At 29.1% G+C, this 25,220-nt stretch overlaps 5 protein-coding genes across 5 annotated transcripts; 2 read left to right on the plus strand and 3 right to left on the minus strand.

The window, feature by feature from the left end:
• The first annotated feature begins 3,690 nt into the window (after positions 1-3,690).
• Positions 3,691-8,654, plus strand: LOC124531975 (zinc finger protein 605-like). The gene is made up of 9 exons (XM_047106578.1): positions 3,691-3,890; positions 3,966-4,105; positions 4,185-4,218; positions 4,454-4,485; positions 4,761-4,925; positions 6,783-6,908; positions 7,409-7,475; positions 7,563-7,691; positions 7,981-8,654. Exons 1-9 carry the CDS (start codon positions 3,780-3,782, stop codon positions 8,311-8,313), a joined length of 1,137 nt encoding a protein of 378 aa, XP_046962534.1. The 5' UTR covers positions 3,691-3,779; the 3' UTR covers positions 8,314-8,654.
• Positions 8,655-8,923: 269 nt separating this feature from the next.
• Positions 8,924-11,170, minus strand: LOC124531976 (NADH dehydrogenase [ubiquinone] 1 subunit C2). The gene is made up of 3 exons (XM_047106579.1): positions 10,907-11,170; positions 10,687-10,830; positions 8,924-9,057 (listed from the first exon to the last, which is right to left on the minus strand). The coding sequence occupies exons 1-3, from the start codon at positions 11,064-11,066 to the stop codon at positions 9,008-9,010; spliced, it is 354 nt and encodes a 117-aa protein (XP_046962535.1). The 5' UTR covers positions 11,067-11,170; the 3' UTR covers positions 8,924-9,007.
• A 1,191-nt stretch (positions 11,171-12,361) lies between these two features.
• Positions 12,362-13,262, plus strand: LOC124531859 (rRNA-processing protein FCF1 homolog). Its single transcript, XM_047106415.1, has 2 exons — positions 12,362-12,539; positions 12,619-13,262. The coding sequence occupies exons 1-2, from the start codon at positions 12,537-12,539 to the stop codon at positions 13,231-13,233; spliced, it is 618 nt and encodes a 205-aa protein (XP_046962371.1). The 5' UTR covers positions 12,362-12,536; the 3' UTR covers positions 13,234-13,262.
• A 513-nt stretch (positions 13,263-13,775) lies between these two features.
• LOC124531858 (DNA methyltransferase 1-associated protein 1) lies at positions 13,776-18,248 on the minus strand. Its single transcript, XM_047106414.1, has 8 exons — positions 17,896-18,248; positions 17,583-17,746; positions 16,787-17,005; positions 16,520-16,651; positions 15,928-16,191; positions 15,228-15,369; positions 14,768-14,922; positions 13,776-14,539 (listed from the first exon to the last, which is right to left on the minus strand). Exons 1-8 carry the CDS (start codon positions 18,098-18,100, stop codon positions 14,426-14,428), a joined length of 1,395 nt encoding a protein of 464 aa, XP_046962370.1. The 5' UTR covers positions 18,101-18,248; the 3' UTR covers positions 13,776-14,425.
• A 2,612-nt stretch (positions 18,249-20,860) lies between these two features.
• Positions 20,861-24,811, minus strand: LOC124531881 (retinoid-inducible serine carboxypeptidase-like). The gene is made up of 9 exons (XM_047106449.1): positions 24,608-24,811; positions 24,263-24,492; positions 23,587-23,689; positions 23,377-23,507; positions 22,981-23,278; positions 22,664-22,846; positions 22,288-22,365; positions 21,427-21,581; positions 20,861-20,966 (listed from the first exon to the last, which is right to left on the minus strand). The coding sequence occupies exons 1-9, from the start codon at positions 24,717-24,719 to the stop codon at positions 20,901-20,903; spliced, it is 1,356 nt and encodes a 451-aa protein (XP_046962405.1). The 5' UTR covers positions 24,720-24,811; the 3' UTR covers positions 20,861-20,900.
• Between the last annotated feature and the right edge of the window lie 409 nt (positions 24,812-25,220).

Consider the following 25,220-nt stretch of genomic DNA (forward strand, 5'->3'; position numbering starts at 1 on the left):
TTTTATTTTATTTTAATACAGCCAGTCAAAAAAGCCGCTGTTTACGCTCTCTAAAACATATGTCTTTTACATTGCAACAATTTATTAAAATGGAATTAATAAACCTCTTTAATTTACTGCATATCTATGGCTGGTGTTCATCAAAATGAGATTAACCGTTTTTTTATCTGTTGCTATTTTGTTATATCCACAAGGACAAAAATCGGCTTACACTATTAAGTATTACCTATTAAGATTCTGTATTTATTTTAAGAATTAACACATTTCTTAGCAACAATATTTTATACACGCTTTTTTGAGACTAACATTTTATAAAAGTCCAGAATGAAACAAACAAGAAAATCAGAATAACAGATTAAGTCAAGTGACTATAATTTTAACTAATATTAACAAAGATGAGTATTTAAACAAACAATAAAAAAATAGACGAACACAAGTTCCAGCACGGAAGATAACGAATAATTAATAAATGTAATATTGGCTTTAATTTATTTAAATACATACCTATTTATTGTTTATTATAGATTTGTTTCCTATAATTAAACTCAAAAATATTTAAGTTTTTTGCTAAATTTTAGAGGTACGGACAAAACTATCAAAGTAAAGTGGTCTGCGACTTTAAATTTCTTTTAATAAAACCCTTTTCTTATACAATATTCAAAATCCGTTTCCATCCTGTTAATATTGAGAAGTTTCTTTGTCTAGAGCCAATACGGAGTATAAAATCGAATCAAGCCCAACATAAAAATGTATTGTCGTTGGAACTAAAACTAAATGTAAAATTGCAACTCCATTATATAGGATCAGCGATTCTTTTATTCAGTCAATTCGTAGGATTTAACCTTCACAAACAGACATTGCAGGTTAAATAAAAACACGTAAAAAACGTTAGGAATTATTAAATATATACAAATTAAATATAAGTACACATATGTAAGAAGTTATCAATAGGATTAGGCAATTTAAATATTCTAACGAATAACAAGAAATAAAATACACTAAAGTATATTAAATTGCCTCATAAATAATACCGGCTTAATAATGTCTAGTATTGTTGTCGGAATAACGAAAAAATCTTCTACAATGATTGTACAATAACAATTGTCATCTATATGTAAATAAAGAATACAGGTAAGGTTTTTTATATATTTTTATAGAGGATTAGAGATATACTTTATACAGAGAAAGTTTCGAACTATTGAAACGTTTCAGTAAAGATCGCAATACAAAATTAAATACCTGAAATGAGAATCCATCCGTCTCCTTGTAACATAACTGCGACTATTATATTATAACTCCATCACGTCGGAAAGTGCTTTAAGAAAATATTGCTAGTTTTTAAAAAACTATAATTGATAATTAATATTCTACATTATTTTTTTGTACCCACTATCAATAATTTTATAGAAAATCGTCAACTACTGCTCAAAGCTCGTAAAGCGCAAATCTACATGAAGTGTGAAATATGTGCTAAATCATTCGTCATTTAATGTAAATTCCAAAAAAAGTGTCAATCGTTCAGTGCGAGGTTCGTAATTTTATATTCACTTCTGATATGATAAAACAACAACAAAATTACCTACATTTAACGTAAATTTTTAATTTTTGTTTATTATTTGTAATCAAAATATTTGTTCTATTTAATTTAAGGCTCTTTAATAACTTAACATATATCGTGCATCAATCAATCTTTAAATACAGTGCATATAATGTAGTTCTCGAGAAGAAATAATTTAGCTTTTTTCATCACTGACGTCACACCGCTAATCACAACAAGCTAACAGCCACAGACAGTTTTATATCTTTAAAAGTTTTTTTTTATAATACTATTCATCAAAGACAAATTATCCAACGTGCATCGAATTCCTTCCCTTAATATATCAAAATCATAACGTCATATAAATTAAATTAAAAGTGCATCAAAAACAATGCATGTAATATGTAATCATAATTACATTATTTATTATAATTAGTCGTGAAATCATTATAGTAAGCAGGAACAATCCGAATTGACTTTAATTAAATAATTGGTGTAATTGTAACCGCACAATAATAGTTAATAGTTGTATTCGACGTAGTACATATTATATTGAAATACAATAAACTAATTACAATATTTAAATCTAGCAACTTTTCTCTTCGACTTCTAATACTAAAGGTATTTTTACTTTATACATTTTTTGTAATTTACATGAAGTTTATTTTATAATCAATATAACAATCTTAATACTTTCAGATCTGAGCAAAATCCTTTAAAATAATTGGTAGCTGTTATTAAAAAAAAACCATTATGTATAACAAAAGAAAGCTATTTGGACATATTAATCAATTTAGAACTTTATTTATAAAACTCAATATTTATACTCATTTAGTATTGGATTATTAATTATTCTAGTTAGTTACCTTCAACCAATATACAAAGAACGCCGAATAACAATTGATATTATGACGAGAAAAATAGAACTATATAAACTCATAGCAATTGTACATTATTAATATTATTGTGCAATGACCCCCCGGCTTCGCACGGGTGCAATGATGTGACATCACAGTAGAAACTTGTATAATCAGTGTTCTTCTGGAATCACTCTATCTATTAAAAAAACGCATCAAAATCCGTTGCGTAGTTTTAAAGATTTAAGCATACATAGGGACATATGGACAGAAAAAGCGACTTTGTTTTATATTATGTAACTAGCCGTACCCGCGACCTTGTACGCGTTTTAATTAAACAAAAAAAAATTAGTTAAGTTACTCCCTATTATATCAGTTATCTGCCCGTCAAAATCGGTCCAGCCGTTCCAGAGATTAGCCGGAACAAACACACAGACAAATAGACCAACAAAAATTGTAAAAAATGTTATTTTGGGTATATGTACCGTGTATAAAAACATATGCATAGAAAGGGCTATTTTAATATTAAAAAGACACTCCAATTTTATTATATGTATTAATAATTGTAAAAGGTGGTTGACATGAAATCGATAGAAGTAATTCATACCTTCATCAGAAATACGCGAACATTAATCCTAATCGCTTAATAATAGTGTTATCGGGGTTGAATTGTATACCTAATTAATTTTAAGTTAACTTGAATAGAGCTCGTTTTTTACGCTCTCCATCACTTTTAATAGTTAAAATTAGTTTTAAACAATGAATCAAATTTTGTAAACACTTCTGATTAGTTCGACGGCATAATTTCTGTAATTCACATACCATTTTCTCTATAATTTTGATTTAAAAATAGTTTTTTTTTTAATTTATATGTATATTAAAATATATATTTTAATAATTAATTTCATTACAGTCACTAAAAATTATCTATTAATTAGAATGAGAGAGGAGGAAGCTGCCTACGGCTGAAAAATTTCACTTACAATGATATATTATCAGCGCTGTCTTGTGTAATAATTTAATCCAATAATTTCATCCATCAATAAATTAAGACTTCAAAAAGTGGATCTTTTAAGTAAGTGGAGCTACAAAATGTTTTTTTAGGTGCAGATGCAATCAAAACTAATTTTTGTTCGTTTATTATTATTTTTTAATTATATTTGAAACAACTTTAAATTACATGAACCCAGAGCACTGCTATAAAATAAAGAACATTTGTTGTCTATGGGTGGCTTAATTTAATAGAAACTATAGACAAATGTTTTGTTTATTATTCTGAATTCTCAAATCTCAATGCGCATTGTTAATATAAATCATTAAATAATAAATATTATCTGACTAAACAAACAAACGATCCTTACGTTAAATCAATAAAAAAGTACAAAATGAATAAGATATGTAGGATTTGCTTAGGAGAAGGCGTTTTATCGTCAATTTTTGCAAAAAATTATGCGGTATCGCTATGTGAAATGATTGAATTCACAACAAAAGTTAAGGTAGATTGGTGGTAGAAATTAATTATTACACCTTTATGAGATATCACTCCCTCTGTATCTATGCTCTATTTTCAGATAAGAAGTAACGATGGTCTACCAGAACAGATTTGTAGCAACTGTGTTTATAAATTGGGAGTCGCCTATCATTTCAAACAATCTTGCGAGAGCGCCGATACGCGACTTCGTCAATATTTAGGCTTACATACACCAAATAGGTATTTTAAATCATAATTTATAAATTGCCAAAATTTGAACATTATAAATTTTCAACAATGAAATATTTGTCTATTACAGAACCAAAGATGCGATGGTAATGACTGATGCTATGGTTAGTATAAAAATAGTTTAATTGTATTAAATATTAACGATACTACTACAATCTCATATAAAATGAAGAATGTAACTTGTGCCTTTTATCAATGTACTTATAACAACATTTATTGTCTTACAACAATCTATAATTCACATTTCTATTTTTTTTAAATTGCATAGTATAAAGTCATGAGTTTTTCACTATGTAATCTCACAAAATAAAAATAGCATTTTACTTTATTAATTTTCAGGTTGTAACTCAACGGACTTTAATTAAAAAGTGGTAAGATATTTTATCATCAAGGATTTATAAAGAAAATATCAAGTTTATGTTGCTTGTGCAAAGTATTCTGTACTACTTGTATCAATATTTATGGCCTTAGTAACTTTTATCAAATTTATCAAGTATAATTTTAATTTGTCTCTTCAGTTTCATAATAGTAATACTATTACTATTTTATATTTAAGCCACTTATGTGTTATCAAAAAAAAATTAATTCCTTCCCTTAGAAGATATAAAGTGATAGTTAGATGTTCTTGACATTATTCCTGTTTTAGTAAATGTAAAATTGTAGAACAGAAAAAAAGTTCATCAAATTATAAAAAGAAACCTGAATCTGAGAAATTAAAAAGAGGACCAAAGCCTAAACCGAAACAGGAACACTCTTGTTATCAATGTGATAAACAGTTTAAGTGCAAGGCACAATTGGAAATGCATGTAAGGTAAAATAATTGTTTTTATATATATTATATAATTAAAACAAATTTAAAGTAACTGAAATGTCCAATGTCCCCCACTATTGATGTAAGCTTTCCTCTCCCTTTTGAGAAGAAGGTTCGGAACCTGCTCAAATGCAAGTTGGACATTCATGTGGAAGAATGCCATTGAAATTAGACATATATACGTTTGTTAACAATACTTTCCTTCACCGCAGAGCGTGAGATAAATTTTAAACAAAATAGTACTTGCCTGGTTGCTTAAGAAAAAAATGTATTAATTCAATTTAATGTTTGTGTTCATAACTATACTTCCTACCTTGCTTTAAATTGCTTTAAGATGATATTATTAATTACTAGTTATCGTCCGCAGCTTCGCTCGTTCTCGTTTTAGGGTGTTGGTTGTCATGTGTTTGGCCAAGAAAGTAGTCTATGTCCTTTGAAGATCAAGTTTGCTTCATACCAAATTTCATCAATTTCGGTGTATTACCAAGTTGGCATTATGTATAGCATTTGTATACATGTATACATAATGCATTTGTACTTGTCTTTTAGGCTTATCACAGAAACATGTATTTAAAAAGCTTCCTACTCCTGCATTAAGAAGGGGGTAAGGTATTATTTTATTTTGCATTTTTTTTGTTAATCAAATTGAATGCATAATATCCAAAGAATATTGTGTCAAATTTTCAAATCAATTGGAGAAAATTGACGAAGTTATGAGTATTTTTATATCTATTAGATTTTCAATCATCTGACTCCATATGCATAAGTCGTGCAAAGCAAGATGCTAAAAGACAAACCAAAGAAGGATTCGTCGTCGGCAGGCATAAAGGATGATAGTGACATCCCCTATGAACCTGGCATTGATGACTCAGTGTGAGGTATCTCGATAAATTCGCTTATAAAACGCGTCACGCCGGATTTATTTGCTTAAAACTTTAAAAGCGTTTTTCCCACAATTCACGTTTTCAAGTCTGTGCCCGCATAACTTTAACACTACTAAACCGATCCTTTTAAAATTTTAAACACTATTTCTGTACTTAAATTACTAGGTAACGCTGGAGAATTTTTCGGTTTTTTTGTTGATAATTTTTATATTGCAATAACATAACCAGAGTCGGATTTAAAGGTCTGGAGGCCCTGGGGCAACAAAGCAGTGGAGGCCCTAGACCAACAGGAGCGTGGAGATCCTAATAATTATAACATGGATTAATGGATTAGCTTAGCTTTTATTAATTTGAATCAGTAAGTATTTCTTGACTGGTATCTGTAACTTTTAAAATATTAAGTAGTAAGATTATTATAATTTGACTATATCTCGGTATTTGTTAACTCACTGAAAACTTTTGTGGCCCCCACTTATGTGGAGGCCCCAGGGCAGTTGCCCCGGTTGCCCTTCCCTATATCCGGCCCTGTAGGAGCCGATTTTTTCGCAAATAAATTGCGTTTATCCCATCATTGTCAATTTCGAAATACCCTCCCAGCGTTACCTGGGGTTACCTATTATCTAACAAACGAACTTTAAAGTTTTGATTTCCGATGATCCAACACCAAGTTATGAGGGGCACCGACCGCGATTCTAGTTTTTTTCGAGACACGTCCGAACAATTGCTGCCATTGCCTTATTTTTTAATATTTCTTCGTAAAAATTTGATAAAATATTCTTCGTATATCATACTTCAATGTACCATTAGTTAAGTAAAGAGATTTTAACTGTGTCGTCACAAAAAAAACATGTCTTTCGTAGTATGATTTGACCTTACCCCGCCCTTAACACCCAATCGACCAGTGGTAAATAATTAACAATGGCTTTGAAAATAATGTTACAAAATTACAGTTTTGTTTGTAATCTTATTACAGGACACACACTGGAGATAAGCCATTTACCTGTATGTTTTGTCCACGCAAATTCACTCAAAAACATAACCTGACAATACATCTTCGTATGCATACTGGAGAGAAGCCGTTTCAATGTGATGTATGCAGGTTTGTGATGAAATATACCATATGTAGTGTTATTATTATTGTCAGTCTTTAATGTACACTATTATATTGTAGTGGTTTAAAAAATTCTAGTATAATGTTAAATATTATTTGATTTAATGAAAGATCAAATCGTTTATAAAAAATACATTGGTAAAAAAAGCGTATTATTCGATACAAGATTTTGTAGATGATAAAAAAGCGTGGAATTAGTACCTGTTGACTTCCAAGCAGGATATATTAATTTAAATAATTTTATTAACTAACATGACTGTATTTTTTTTTTTAAATGTTGAAAAAGAGTAACTACTGTGTTTCTTGTCGGTTCTTCTCGGTAGAATCTACTTTCCGAACCGGTGGTAGCTTCACTTAATTGTTAAAAGACAATTCAAAAGTGCTTGTAAAAGCCCACTTGAATAAAGTATGTTTTGATTTTGATATAAAGACCTCATTCATCACATCATCAAAATATTATAAATTACAATGATTTATTTTATTTACAGTAAAACATTTTCTGCTCAAGGGAATCTACAGGCGCATTTAAAAATACATACTGGACAGAAAGACCATGTAAGGATAATTAATTTTGTTTGATTTGTGGATTTAATTTATTAAAATAATAAAATTAATTTATTTTATATTTTCTTTGTTTTCTAGGTTTGTTCGTTATGTAAAAAATCCTTTATAACATCAAGTGAGCTTACAAGGCATATGTTTAAACATAGAGGAGTAAAAAACTTCAAGTGTGATATATGCGGTGCTGCTTATGTACACAACAGAGACCTTGTAAGTATTGTGAAATTAAATCTACTCATGCTTATTATGTAATAATGTTTCTTTAAAAGAAATGTAAATAATATCTAATTTGAAAGAGCTATAAGAATTTCTATCACTTTCTCTTGGTATCGTCTCATGGTTGTATTAAGCAGGTCTTCCTACTCGTCAATATTTAAAAGTTCAACAAGCAATTCTTGTTTAAGAGACACGTCTATTTCCATATTAGCATAGTTTTAACTTTTAATATATTAGTTCTATCCAGTGAAATCAAGACTAAAATGTATTTATTGCATTTCAGAAATTGCACCAGTTAAGGAAACATGAAATATCTGAAAAAACTAAGGCTCAAAATGAATACAATAATAGCAACAATATAGATATAATTGGCATAGATGAAAAAAAGAGTATGTCACAACCTGTTAGGCATGATGTTACAGATAACAAAATCCCAATTAATGATATATCTGGCAACCATTCGCTTATATCATACGAGAATAAAATTAAAGATGGTCATCATTATGCAAGTAACTTATCTGTTAATGATTCCTTGCATTGTACAATTTGTGGAGAGAGTTTTCAGTTTATGGCACCCTTAGCTCAGCATTATCTCAATCATCACTCAAAAGTATAAATAATATGCAGACAGACAGTCAATCTGGAATGTAGAAATAAAAAGTTATGGCAATAATTATTAAGTGCATTTTTTGTTTAACCAACTTTGGAATATTGTACTAGAGGCTAAATATAAAACTACCTGTCTCACATACTTATGAAAGCATGAAAAGCAGCAAACCACACTGTTCAAGACTGATGACAGTATTAAATAGCATGCCTTAAATGTTTCAAACAAATGCTTCAATATCTGCTTTAAAAATAATTTCTCCAACCCTATTGGGGTATGAAATTAGACTGTTGTAAATTGTGACTAGTTTCAAACAAATAAACTTGAGATGCAAAATAATTGATTAATTTTATGTCCATGTAGTATTAAACAACATAATATAAAGTCATTAAGCAATAATAAATAAAATATTAATAATTTCAACAATGTACATTTTTATTTTTTTTACCCATATAATGCTTAAATAATATGGTCACATTTATATCTGTAAACAAATCAATTAATTATTTAATTATTGTAAACTTTACTTTTTCAAAAAGAGAACTAAAGAGTATGCAACTTTATCTCAATATGGTAAAAAATTATTAAAAAGAAGAATTGAATTGTAATAAAAGAAGTATAACTAATCATAATTTATTTAAATGAAAACATCATTTCTGCACTAGAATCTTGTATTTTTGCATAACATTATTTAAATCACCAATTAACGGATTGGTACCCATGGCTCCAAGACATCTGCTATCTTCTTTCTCTCTGTAAAAACATTATAAAATAAAATATTATTTTTTAACTTCTAAATTATTCAATGGGTGTATAAAAGCTAACACTAAATGTACAGACATCATATCTAATTCTTACTAATCAAAGTTAATTAGGTCTTATGGCTAGGAAGCTTTTGAGAATTTTAGTTAAAGATTTACTCATGTTTAATGTCTATAATCATTAATTGACACCAATTTATTCCAGTTAATGAAGGTGCTATTTAGCAAATTTTATGCATTACAGTGCTTCGGATTTGTAAAAATAAAAAAGGATATTATATTATTTACTAGTGTAGGTTATTTGCACATTTTTTCATAAAAATGGCAGGTATTTTACTCTGGATGTTACCTGCATAGACCAAGCACAATATATAGGATACATGATTTTATAAAAAAAGGAAGTAATTGCAATTGTCAATGCAGTTCAGTTCTATCTCTATGGCAGAAGAACTTTAATGTTTGTAGTAGATCCCTCAGTAATAGTACTGCAGGTTTTTGTTATGAATTCTTGTTTACATATAATTTATGTATATAGTCTATTCCAATGGGAAGAGGAGAAAAGGTAAATAAACAACTTTGACCTTGAATTGATATGTCATTTGCGTTCGACTAGTGAGGTGAAAATAATTGAATGAATGGGTAATTAATGCTAAAGAACGATATATATTTCTTGATATTAAAAGTAATTTTCCGTTTAAACAAAGTCAGGTCATAATAAAAAACTTCAGAGAATTCCGAATATGCATCCGTGCACATGATACGAAAGATGAGAAACGAATGTCATTCTTAACATTGTATTATTTTCAAAACTATAAAATTGCTATGCACAAAACTGATCTACATTTCGAGATAAGAGATTATTTTTAAGTAAAATAATTCTTTTAACATTTTTGGTAAAAATATTATTTTTATGTAAAAACCTTACTGTGTAAAAATAACTTTTTTATCTATCGTTAGGTAACTTTTTACGTTTCTAATAAATAATTCATATTATATATTACAACCAATTAAATAAATATATTGAAAAAAAATATCTATAATGAATTTTAAAATTAAAATAATATATTTTTTATCTGTATAAATTCATTTGTCTACATTCGTTTAACGAACATGCCTAGTTGAGGCCTCTATTTTTAATGTTCGTCATCGAGAAATGGCGTCTTGAATGTCGACAAAACTGTTTTAGTTACTTTGAAAGTGAAATTAAAGTGGATCTATGTAGTTTAGTGAAATATTGTTGTATTACAAATGAAGGTATATTAATCAAGAACTGTTTGTAGTTAATCTTATAGTGGAGTTATCAACAAAACACTTGTGATATTGAAAAATACGGTATGTTTTGAATGTTTCCTTTTGTCATTGGAATGGACTATACATACATACATTTTCTTGAGATTCACTTTCAGAGAAAATGTTTAAATGACTTTGATTAATCTGTTAAAGTAATTAATAAATTAGCCCTTAAAGATTTAAATGTTATAAAATGAGAACTTTAAACATTTTGTTATTCAATAGGAATTTTTTTTTTAAATGTTAACCTATAGTATGGAACATATTTAAGAATTTATCCTATTTATTTCATAAATGTATATTTATTTATTATAATACAATAATTGCATACCAGGTGTAGGAAAATCTTCAGGGTGTAATTGTACGTAGTGCCTCAGAACTGCGTCTTTCTCTGCTAAATATTCTTCACGTTTATGTGTTACATACGTTAAAAGTGATGTCCATACGACTACGCCCGCAATATGCTTTTGTATTCCTAAAAAATACAGTCTAATTAAGATTGCATTTTAATTCGTTATTATTATGCTTTTACCATTATGTAATGTTATTACCGCTAAACAGTGGCCTTTTAGTGCCAAAATTAAGCATAATGCCTGTTCCGACCCCGAAAAATGTACCGAGAAGGTATGGCCATACTTGATTTAAAACAGGCTTCTGTCTTCCTTCATTTCCTAAGTTTAATAACTCTAATGCAGTCAAATTTGAAGACATTTTTATTAAATATTCCTTCAAGCTTCGAGTATGTCGAAGAGTTTTCGTCTTGACTGAGATTGAATATGAATAGTCAATGTCATTTGAATTTGAAGTTAATTGAAAATGTGTTACCAGTTTTAAAAATCTTATGAATCTGGCTATTTTGTCGTTGAATTTTATTAAACCTAAATAGTTTTTTGACTTTTATACTATTATAGATTCAATAATAACCTGTAGTGCCTACTAATATTTAATTGATTTGTACACTAATCTAATAAATACAAACCAAAAAACGCTCATTAATATTTAGTCCACATTAATATCTCATAATTAATTCTAGATTTAAATTAAAGCTCCTTATTATATTATGTATATCTTCGAATTCTAGTGTCAATAAATTAATAAATAAAATGTTACACTGGCCAACCAATAGTTCTAACTGACAGAGTTCTATATCTTGCACAACAATAAATAAAAATTTTAACAAAGAGGACGACTTCAAGCAAAACATTATTTCAAAACAAATTAATATGCAGTAAAAAGTTAAAAAAAAAATTATGTATTCAAAATAATTTTTAGAGATCTTCTAAGTAAAATGAAATGACAAATTAGACTATTTAAAAGTCGATTTACAATTAGGTATATAATGTAGTTACCATTATTATATGTTTGGAGCCGATGTTAGCCACGGACACACGCCTTAACTATGAAAAGAAAGAAGCGATACGAGTCCCTATATTGACACAGTATACTGTCGTATAAAAAGTAATTAGTTATAATCGACATCTCGCAAGTAACCGGTTACTTCAACCAGCATTTTCAATGTAGGCGAAAAAAAAAATTTTTTTATGATATCAGTCTGAAAACCACTAAAATACCAGAGTTTCTCTACTATATAGTGCATGTATTAAACTTTCTTCTTAAATCAATCTATCTATTCAGATAAAGCGCATCAAATTCCGTTGTGTAATTTTAAAGATCTAAGCATACATAAGAACAGACCACGTCAAGCTACTTTGTTTTATACTACGTAATGATGGTGATATATCATAATAAATTAATAATACAAACATAAGATACTATTATGGATTTTTATACATTTAAAGAAAATAGAATTTCACATTTTTAATGTGAAAACTTATGTTGTTATTACGAAATTAAATACTACATTAAAAATAATAAAAAGTAAAAAAAGGTTTGAATGACGTATATTAAATAGATTTTAGAAGCTAGCAAGTATTTGGATATTCACTCATCTGTCAGCTTCATTTATATAATAATTATCATTTGGCTGTACGGTGTAATACCTTTGCCTTTTCCCTCGAAGGAAAGAAAAAAGCGAAAAAAAAATTAATAATTGTCAAATTTTATTTACTAACCCAATAACACACTCACGTGTTATTTGACTTAAATCGAATTTAATAAATACACAAATTGAATAATTTAACGTATTATAGTTACTATAATCAAAAACTAACTACTTACAACATGGTGAGTTTCTCAGTCATGGGTATCATGGGTATTTATATATTTGTTAGTTAAAAATATATTGTTTTTTGATTTTTTACAGGGCAAGCAAAAGAAAACGAGAAAAATCGTCGTAAAAAGATTTGCACAAATGAAAAAGATTATTAGTCCTAGTGATAATAGAATAAAAGCTAGTGAGAGAGCGGACCCGAGGAAAAAAAAGAAAATCGATCCACATGAGGTTAAAATTCGTGAAGTTCCACAAGCGAGTTCCGCTTTATTTTTTCAATACAACACCCAGTTGGGACCTCCGTATCACATTTTAATTGATACAAATTTCATAAATTTCTCTATAAAGAACAAATTAGATGTTATACAGAATATGATGGATTGTTTATATGCCAAATGTATTCCATATGTAACGGACTGTGTTCTAGGCGAGTTGGAAAAGCTCGGACGTAAATACAGAGTCGCCCTGAGAATCATAAAAGATCCACGATTTGAAAGACTAGCTTGTTTACATAAAGGTACATATGCTGATGATTGCTTAGTGCAAAGAGTAACGCAACATAAATGTTATATTGTCGCAACTAATGATAAAGACTTAAAGAGGAGGATACGGAAAATACCAGGTGTGCCTATTATGTATGTTGCTGAACATAAGTACACTATAGAAAGAATGCCCGATGCTTATGGGGCTCCGAAAGGTGCAGTATAGTAAATAAGGCATTAAAATGTTATGCTATACATTTTGTTTTATTTATCGCATACTAAACATAAGTAGTACTTATATTTACTTAGTGCAAATAAAATGTTTAAATTTAAGAAATTAAGTCATTTATTTACTTTTTCTTTACATAACTTAAAAGTAATAATTTAATCGTTATTACTAGATATCAGATTATATGCATATTGGTTGGTCTTGGCGCGATAAAGAAAATTGCCACCTTGACAATTGACGATCCTGAATAGGTATCTGCAGGAGTGGCTCCAAATTTCTAATTTTGTCCGGTAATGTCAGTTTACACCAATAGACCTATTTCAGTGTATGAATTGAATATTAAGTGGAAAATGTCATAAGTTTGCAGTCAGTATATTTTTATTAAAATAAGAATTAACAACATTAAATGCTTAAATATATATATACAAATATGAACTAAAACTAGTTACTGTATAAATCTTGACCGCGTGGAATATATATAGTTTGCAGTGAAATATATATTATTGTTTTTTTTTTACAAAAATTACGCTAAATCATTTAAATTTTTTAGGGTGTCTAGGTCTTAAAAATTATAGATATTGTAACTGTAAGTGGTAATTTAACTAAATGTCAAAATCTAATTAGAAATGGTTTCTTTATTTGTGCATATTTGCATGCATATTTTGGCATTTTGATAGTGCATATAATCCCATGTCTAGTTATTACCTATATTATTACATACATCTTATATATACCTTTGATTATTTATATGCCTGAGAATGCATCAAAAAATGTATTGCGAACAGTAAAGAAGTATAATGTTTGGCTAGTGTTAAGCATAGCATCACACATGAAGATTGTAAAATTGTCTCATTTGTTATGTTGTTTTGTAGTGTAACCCTATCGAGATTTATACATAATCAGAGGATAACATCTTACATTTATTAATAACATGAATTGAAACATTTACTCATTGACATTTACTTATTATAACACTACAGAAATGAAAAGTCTGAGTCTAATAATTTTGTGTATAAATATTAAACTCAGTTAAATTGCATGATACAAATGGTAATGATCTGAAAATATGAACAGAATAGAGCCTTCTAAAATATTGGTATTATTTAAACCCAGAAAAACACACATTCTCAGAGCAAATACTGCTTATAAAATAAATTTAAGGGCTACTGTTTTAATTAAAATTAAGTAATTAAATTGTTGAGTTTAAAGCACCCGGAGACCCAACAACGTCAATGATTTCACCTAGAGGCTTTGCTTCTCCATCGGCATTTGTGTTGCATATTGAAGGAGGGATGCTTAAAGTCTGAAACAATCAAAACATAAATAGTGGTAACAAGCAGGTTAATGCATCTCTTACAAAATGCTTATTTTGGTAATTGTTTATAAATAAATTTAGATTTTATTAAAATATCATCTTATTTCAGTTTGAGAAAAAATATTGATAGTATTAAAATGAGAAGCAACATAATAATTAATCATTACTTAAATGTTAACACTTTATACCATTGAAATATTGTAAAAATATAATCACCTTTCCTGGATTCAGGGCTTCGTATTGATGTCTTAAGGCTTGTAGTTCAAACTCACATGAAGCCAGTGCATTCTTGAGATCCAATGCCAGTGCAAGATCAGAACGTAATTCATTAAAGTGTTTGCAAATAGCTTCAGTTGGGGTAGGAGCAATATCTGTACGGAATGTGATATTTTAAATAACATACAAGATCATGCTTTGCTGGCTCATACATTATATTTTATAAAGATACAACTAGATGACACATTGGACTATTAATCCATGTTGAATGTTTGGGTAAGTAAATCATAACACCACAATGATTGGTCTACAACTTATACATGTAAGTATTATTATAAAAACTTTTATAGGTGCCTGATAGACTGAATAGGCTAAATTAATGAAATTGCTCTTGTTCCATATGACATTATTATACTTTAATGTCTTTTAGATAAAAATAAAAGGTCCAATTTAATCTTACCAATATTCATAAGACGTAACTCTTGTTCAATTGCTTTTGTTTTACGCTGGCCAACACCTGGAGGTAATTTCATACGTTGAGACCGAAGCCACACTCCAGTGCCACGTGCTTCAGGAAACTTTATACCAGACCACTCCACTGTCTGTTGAAAATAATAAAATAAAAGAACATTCTAGATAAAATTATGTTGATATTCTAATAGACAAATGTGCTATGTACTTATAATTTTGGTTTCAAACAAAATAAATTGATATTTCTTTCTGACACTTTTTTCCTACAGAGTCAGTACAATAATGTCAATGTGTCTAATAATTATAGTAAGGAAAATGGTGAAATAATGAATCAGTAATAATTATTACATGCTTATTTTGTAATATATGTAAGAACAACTTTGAAGTTATATATTATCGAATTATTTTAATTTAGGCCCAATTTTGTCACAATGTTGGGCTATAGCTTCTTGTGCATATGAGAAGACGAAGAGCTGTCTCCACTATGCTTGTTAGATACCCTTGTTCCTGATTATCATCTGGCCATATCATATGATATTACCTAATTATCACAACTAAGACTGAGAAGAATTTTATCAAAACTATAAGCAAAAGAGAATTAAGTTAAGTGTTTTCTGGATTTGACTTTGCAATCTTTAGTTTAATGTAAGCCTTAACTGATCTCAGCTAACAGTAAAAATATAACTCACAACAGTCTCCACTGTACGCACTGGCCTCTGTTGGGTTGCCAACTTTTTTTTATGCAGCTTCCTATCATGTCGCCTTACTATGTTTGAAACAGTATTTGCTGGCATAGTTGCTTCATTGGTAACATTAGCCTGGTTATTTGTAGTACTGTTACCACTATCGGCTCTCGATATTAACTTTTGTAAGTCTTGTGTTTTTCTATCCCTTTCACGTTTTCTTGCTTCTATCTTTTTCAATTCTGTTAATAACATCTGTTCTTCATCAATCTATAAAATAAGACATTTATAAATATTTATACATTTAAATGGCAAATCCCTTAGTATCGAAATATCTAAAAAAGTACCAAATATTAAGTTTTGCATTATGATAATGCATGAGTGATATTACTTTTTATGCATACTGATAATTGACTAAAAACCTGAATTCCATAACTATAATTTTGGCATTCCAATGGCATATTTTAAACTAGATTATGAGCAAATCTATGTTGGATACATATGTATGATATAATATCTTTATCCCCCTAAGCGAATACACTTCGCATTTTAGGCATTTTTACTAATAGTATTAAATACTTTTGTATCAGTTGTGTACCTGTTCTTGTGTTCTGTCAAATAACCTTTTCAATTGTTCCTTCCTTTTCCTCTCATGTTCAGCATCATAATGATATATTCTTTTTTCTCCATTTACCATTGTTACTGTGTTAGACCATGGATTTGTTTTAACCTGAAAATTTTATCAAATAAAAATAATTATCACGGTAATAAATATTGATTATTAATCTGTTTTATATTTTAACAGTAGTAAAAATAGAGTAATATAGTATATACCTAGTAGGAAATATAGTAATAGTGAACTTACCTTGCTTAATATACTGCAAATGTTATAGTATCTCTCTTTTAAATCCTCGACACTTCTGTCTCGAAATGCAGCTTTATCCCATCGGTCATGTATAACAATGAATCTTAGGTCAAACCTTTGACAAAGATCAATTAAGTGGTCAGTTTCTGCTTGACTCCAATCTTCTGATTTAAGGTATTGATTATATTCAGATTCAGAGTATGAAGGAATTGATACTTGCTGTAATAACATTAAATAGTTAATTTTTATTTTATTTATTTACAATGGGACAAGTTTTCATAAACAGAAAATATAAAATAATAAAAATGACAACCTTGGTAGACTTATATGTAAATACTAAATAAACTTCTATTTATGTAATAATTACAAATAGTTAATTAAAGATAATTTATTTTGGATTTTGTTTGATAGTAAAGTTTCTATACCACCACATCAATAATGAATCAGTATTAAAACATCAGTAACATAACATTTTACACATTTCACACATTAACATCAGTAATAAAATCACAAAAAATAACAAGAAATAAATGTTATTCTGACCATACTAATATTATAAATAGATAAAATTTGAATGTTTGGATGTAGGGAGAAATCTCCAAAACAATTAATCAAATGTTACATTTGTTTTCAATGGTTTATTTCATAAAGATACTTTATTCCTGTGTGCTCAAGTGTATAATTTATATTTATATCATATTTATTTAAAAATTGCACCAGTGCAAGGCCAGGGTGCCAGTATGAAATAAAATTATTGTACAGTACAGTAAAAGTAGTTATTAATTATATGACATACCTTATTGAACTGTGCAAATGGGTATTCTTTAGCTTCGTCCGAGGCTCTCTTCCAGTGATGAAAAACAGCATTATCTTTGCGTGCTGGATTTGTGAATGGTGCCCATACCCATTTCCTCACTTTTCTCATACCAAGCTTGGCTTTTGTTTGTTTATATGCCTTTCCTTAAACAAGTTTAGATATTGGTTACAAACAACTGTAAGGTCAACTAATAGTAACAAGTATCGGTAAAATTGTTCAAGAGACATTGCGTACAGATTCGAATGGTAGACAAAATGTCCGCACTGTTTTAATATTTTAATTTACTAGTTACCGGTATCCGTAGGTAGAAGAGGAGGTAAGTCTTTATTATCGTTGTAAAGCAAGGCAAATACTTCACGGTGCATCCCTTCAGGACGCCGTACGGCCTTAGTTGTAACATATTTCTTTTTTACTTTGTCACCATGGATAATACTGTCCCTTGTTATTTCTGATGCTCCTGGATGCTCTATATCCAATATATCTAAAATATCTGCCATTTTCTTTTTTCTTAATTGTATCTAAATTTTATCACATGTAGTATTTAAAACCAGGATAATCATTAATTTAAATTATTTTAAACACACACAATATGCGATGCACATTTATATAATTTATTTTATAAATAAAGCTATCAAGTAATACAGTAGCATCAAGAATAAATTACAATTTATAGACATCAAAGTCACTAGTAAAACTTCAAACGACACAGATACAAAATATAAATATTGCTGTATGGCTACACCTAACTGAAGTTATATAACATAGGGACAAATTATTACAATAATAAACTTTTCATTAACGTAGTCCTTTAAGTTCAGTGTTAACTTTGTTAGCCTTTAATTTGACAATAATATAACATATTAATTAATAGAAAGATAGTCGAATATTTTTTTATTGGATCATGGATGGTCAATTACACACAAAGTTTATTGAAAGTGGATTAATAAATTTTAATACAATAAGCTGTATTTGAGTTAGAAATATTGAAATGATAAAAATAATCGCATAATCAATAAAATCGCATTTGAGTAAAGTTGATATTTAAGTCTGAAATACTGGCAAGTACTTTATCGGTTACATTATCCAAATATAAATATTTTTAAAAACCTACCGTTTTACGTTTACAATTAGAATGTGGAAAACAAATGAACTACCTAGAGAAAAAATAGTTGCATGATAAATTTACGGAAATGTTAATTATGAAATAGTTATGGTGTGATTTTATAAAAAACTTTTATGGTGAGTTTGTATTCATTTTTAAATATTATTATTTTGTAAAGTTGTAAATGTTACAAGCATGCATAAACCTAATACCTAATCATTACATTGTTTATTTATTGAATACTATCTCAAATGGATTTTAATGCGGTTTTATTTATTATTTTTATTAGAAAGAGTGATTCGAGAGGAAGGTTTTTGTATATAATGCATGGAGTAAAAAAAACTCATCATTTTGGAAGTTTGTACCGTGATATCGCAATTTGTTTAAATTCTGTAGTATGTGCGAAGCCTGTGCGGGTCACTAGTAATATTTAGCTATATAGATATGTACGCATAAGAATATGTAGGTAGAACAGTAGGTTTATGTAAATTGTGTATAAGACTACCTCGTCGTTTTAGTGGCTAGATAAGGCCGCATATCCCGAGATCCTGGGTTAAAACTCTGGGCTGGGTCGATAAAATATTTATTTTGTTCATCGATAACGTCTCAGTAACAGACTAGTCTGGAAACCTTCAAAATATCTTGTATTATTTTTAAAACCATAGGACGTTTGAAACCAATTACACCTACTTTGATAAGATACAACAACAAACAAAAACAACAGCCTGTAAATTCCCACTGCTGGCCTAAAGGCCTCCTCTCCCTTAGAGGAGAAGGTTTGGAACATATTCCATCACGCTGTTCCAATGCGGGTTGGTGGAATACACATGTGGCAGAATTTCTATGAAATTTGTCACATGCAGGTTTCCTCACGATGTTTTCCTTCACCGCCGAGTACGAGATGAATTATAAAGACAAATTAAGCACATGAATCAGCAGTGCTTACCTGGGTTTGAACCCGCAATCATCGGTTAAGATGCACGCGTTCTAACCACTGGGCCATCTCGACTCACACTGATAAGATACGATACACGATGATAAGATACGCAATAACAAAATGTTACTTACAAAAAATATGAAATTAATTTAAATCAGTGGCGGATTTACCAATAGGCTAAATAGGCTGGAGCCGAGGGCGGCATATTTAGAGGGGCGGCAAATTTAGTCCAAATTGGTTTATCTTAGAATAATAAAAAATCTTATAATTATATGTATACACATTACATCCGTGATCCGTATCTACATAATAGGTTGCAAAAATAATCTAGTAATTGACAGAAATGTCACCTAGTTCATAATTATACTAATAAAGGGAAAAAGCCGATGTAATGAGGACGATAGGAAACAAATCATAAATTTTCATTTTCAGAATAACTTGTGATTGTGAACTAAACAAACGTATTGAATTCTAAAAGTTAGTAGGGACGGCAAAAATCGAATAGCCTACTATCGGCAAATTTGTAAATCCTGATTTAAATGTACATGTACTACATAAATAAGTATTTCTCAAAGTACATACGTATAAAATGTTGATTTGATTATTTGTTTGAAAACAATAATGTCATAAACTTGTTGAGCAGTGATTTTAAAAAAGATCGAACATAAGGTTTAAACATACATCACGATACGTAATACGGAGTGGGTTAAAGTTTAATGCATTTAATTATTTATATCTAGATAATCTGTCAGGTAATACAAACCAGTAACGGTTTTGTTTCTGTTTATTTTCAGTTTTTAAATGAAATCGATTGTTTCAGTGTAGTATGCTTTTATCAAATTTGAGAAGTCATATGGAAAGCATAGTTTGCAATGTTTATCGTGTACTTGTAGCTTGATCTGTAGACAGTTTTGACTACCAAAATAAATTGCCACACTAGTTTTTTCTCTGCACTATTATATTTGGTTAAATGGAAAATAGAGATTGCGGCCCAGAAACTTACTACGTCCATCAGCCAAGTATGCAGTGTATTAACTCTTTGACGCATTATAATTATCGTTTTATAAAAAATAAATGACACATTAAAAATTCTCGGATAATTAATAAAAGTTAAATTTAATTTATTATATATAATGGCACGAAAATGTAAATTAAATATAATTTAAATTACATTTTCGTCCCAAATATTTATTCGGAATTAAATTCAAAACATATTTATATAGGAAAACCAGCCATTTAATTATTTAATAAGCATTTTTTACAGTTCCAAATTTACAGTTCGGTGCAGCACACGCCTCATACCAATTGAATTATCATACGGTACCTGTAAAGTAAAGCACTAAATTATACAATATGTTGAAATATACCTACGTATTTACATATACTGCTTAAAAAAAAATATTCGTTCACGTGTACGAAGGTACTGCAAATAATTTTGCTAAGTAATTGTCAATTTATTGTAATAGAATCGAAACGTAATATATCGATATAGAATCGGGAACATATCGTGTACGTTATAAATTAGTTGAATTCATCCCCATGTAGCTTTACCGCGGTGGAATTGCTATTTCATTCACATGGAAATGTAATATGGATAAAGATGTTATTAGAAAGAAAAACTTAATTAAACTAACTTCATTCTATACTAGGAACTCTTTTAGAGTCCAAAACCCCACTAAAAATATGCAGACTTATTTACTCGTACTTGAAAAAAATAATTAAAATTTGCTACAAACTTTCAATTATTTTTTATAGAATTCGCAAATTTTTAGAAAAAATCTTACCAAAAGACCGGCGACATTTATCCAATAAAATCTCAGTCTCTCAGATTCTCTAAAGTAACCCTCAATGAGACTGTTAAAAATAAGGGTTTCTCTTGATTTATTCATAAAATCTGATTGACCGGTCCATTCAAGATGATTGATCCATTCGAGCTGACCTGAAAATTACAAAAAACGAAAAAAATAAATAAATTGTATATTCATTACACATTCGTGCAATTTATTTAGAACACATAATAGAATATATATAAAGATTAACTGTTATAACACTATATTATTTTAAATGTGGAATAATCAAGTTGAAATTGTGTAGTTGTAGTAGTGTAATAAAAAGAAGTTGCTAGTTTGTAATCCGGACAACCAGATTAAGGTTTTTGTACTTCTTTAATATATTTGCATTTCATTTCACAATCAGTCTCACAATGGCGCGGCTGCGGAAAATATAGTGATTGCATCACACAGATTATACTCCGAAGTCTCGACTAATTTAAAGAATTTAGAGAAAATGCAAAATTTTTTTCGTTAGTCACTTTTCTAACTTTTGTTTTATTTCATAAAATAATCAAAAGTTTTATTTCACATGTATTATTATTAATATTTCATAAATAAATATATGTCAACCCTGCTCTTCGTTCCTTTGCTCGGTTATATTACAGATTCGTATACAATTTTGCTCCTATTGGTTGTTGCGATAAGAACATCCCTTATATTCTTAGATAATTAGCCTATCTATGATTATATATTATATTTTTCAAGTCATTCCAGAAGTTTCTGAGATTTGTGCGTTTAACCAAACAAGCAATGTAATGCTTTATTCTTTTATATTAATACAGATGTAAAGAAAATAAAATGGGTACCTCTTACCTGGAGTGTTTGAAACTGCATCAAGATTACCGTTGTAAATACTAATAGTCAAATTTGTATTATTGAGAATGTGTTCCACTGAAAAATCAATAAAAACAAATTGATTTAAATATTTTTTTATTCGTCAAAAGTTAAATGGCCACATGAAAGTAAGCGTTCAGTTCAGACATAACGGCTAGTAGTTTCGCTGGTGGAGATTGTTGATTGATTATAATTTTATATTTGTATTTTTTTTACTAGCAAATCACTTTATAGTATCGACTTTTAAACTGATGCAAAATAGATTGATCGAACTAATAATAAATTAGTGTACATACGCACTCATCTACTCAGTACGTTATAAAGCATAAGCTATATCATTAAATAAAAGCAATACCTTTGTCAACATTAGGTTTCATATAAGTTTTTTTTAAAGCTTGTATAGCGTAGGCTCGCTGTCCATCGTATTCGACGGAATCTGTTATGCCCAATGCTGGAGCCACAACGTTGTTCATAAAATCATTCATATTATTTTTCATATTAAATTCGCTTTCAATGTAACTCATCTCCCCGAAGTAGTCTAAAAGAACATTTACATGATTATTTACGTTTTTTTAGAAGCATGCATATATTCTAAATATAATTATAAAATATTAAGAAAGAAGAAAATATGAATCTGATAAAATAAAAGTTAAAATAATGCATAAAAGTAACCTTGATTAGGCAGCCTGGTCATCTTTTCAACAATATGATCTAAGTTTACAGCCACAGCTCCGGCGTTTTCATTGATAAAAGATCCAAGTGAGATGAAATGATTGAAAGCACTTTCATAATCTTCTGAGCGAACTAAGTCGGTAATTGTGTTTGACAAATTTCTAATAGCTCCTCGACCGTTTCCATCTATGTAGCCCAGTTCTTCTAAATAGAAACCAAGTTTAGTAAGAACTAAGGCTGGCGAAACTACAGGATTCCCGAGTATAACTCCTTTAAAATTACCAGATATATCTTTTTCCTGAAATTGAAATATTGCCAAAAGTAATCATTTAATGAGTTCTTACGAATAGTATTTTAGAATAAACCAATAATTGCACGAGGATATGGTTAACTTACTTCCAATAATCTTATTGCCAATGAGAGTGCTAATTGAGAACCATCTCCTTGGCCACAAATATAGAGTGGTGAATTGTTGTAATCTTCGTGAAGTGAATAAAATGACTGTAATGTTCTTAGTAAATGTTCGACTGGAAAGGAACATTACTATTATTTTAGTAAGAGGGATAGAATTACAGATAATAGATTCTCAGTTAGATATTAACTTACCATTCTGTTCAATATCAGGGAAATCGTCGGCATTTCTAGAAACACTTGAACTAAAACCAGTACCCAATGGTGCATCAACGAATAGTAAATTATAATCGTTAACCTTTAACAAACAAATATAAATACATATTAAAACTTTTATAATGATTTTTTAATTTAGAGTTAATCTTTCTATCAAGTTGTTTTTACCCATTACAGACGGCTTAAAAACATTATCAATATATGGAAGGTGCTAAGAATTTAGATAGATTTGGCAAGCACTTGGACTTCATTGCTTAAAGAAATTTTTGAACATATTTCACAACATTTAGAATACAAGAATCTAGTGGTTAAGCCTTTTTATATACAAACTATTTAAATTTCTTTTTTGATAAAAAACACGCAAATAAAAATGTGAAAGTTGAGCATCCTATGGGCATATATGTAGATAAAAGCATTTCCAATTGAAGAAATATTAACTATTCTTTGTAAACTAAATTCGTCGTTAATCGTCTTCTAAATTTCATATCTAAGATAATATTTCACTTCTGCGTATTTACACTCTAGTACTTACTCTTCAAACCGGATTTAAGTTATATGAAGTTACTGGTAGAGTAATTAATGAGACAGTGATACGGAGCAAGTAGTGTCACCACTAGAATATTTAACAATTTTTTGTTTATATCGAAATACGAACCCAGGAGTCATTTCTTCTATTCATGTTAGTGTCATACGGACCAAACATTCCGAAGTTGGCTAAAAAGCTTGGTGGTGTTCCAGTAGCTCCGTGTAACCACATCAATACAGGACGAGATGTTGGCGATGCAGAAAGTGTTGGGTAGAACCACCAAAACATATTTCCTTGGTCCGAGATTCTTGTGTATGCTGCCGTGTATTCGACATCTCCGATACCTTTTCCTTCTAGTCCTATAAAGATTTCATTCACTGATCAACAATGGTTTATAGTTTTATAAATAAATACAATACAGACATTATGATATTGCATTTTAAATAAAATTATCAAAATAAATGCCTAACTTACGTATTGTTTCATAGAGTTCGTCAGCACGAATTAACCACCAAATCAAAACACCCAAACCAGCACCTAATATAACTCCCAAAATCACTAAAGTAACTATTATTTTGTTCGCCATTTTTAAATACTTATAATTTGTAATATTTACTTATACGCTACTGACATTAATCTACCGATGTCACCATCGATAGATTAAACTCATATTGTTATTAATCAAAAAAAATATCGTTTCTGAAGATATAAAAAGGAATTAAGATTCCACAACCGATACACGATTACTATGGAACCTATCATTTTATTGATTAGATATTTAATGTTATACTTTAGTTAATACGTAAGTAAGATAAAACTAATTGGGTTCAGAGTTCTTAATATATACATATTTAAAATATTAAATACTCGAATTTCAGTACGACCAATAAATGACCATTTTAAATTAAAAAATAATGCAGGCTCGCTATACAATAAGGCCAATGGGATTACACAGAATGAACATTTTGATCCGCCAAATTAATCTTGTGTCGGCTATAAATATGTTAATCGAATTTTGAGGAATAATATTTAAATTCGACATATCGATTACGAATTGGCTATAATAAGATTTTATTGAAAATTTGTA

Source organism: Vanessa cardui, chromosome 8 (genome assembly GCF_905220365.1).
Source record: "Vanessa cardui chromosome 8, ilVanCard2.1, whole genome shotgun sequence".
In the NCBI taxonomy this organism is placed as follows: domain Eukaryota; kingdom Metazoa; phylum Arthropoda; class Insecta; order Lepidoptera; family Nymphalidae; genus Vanessa; species Vanessa cardui.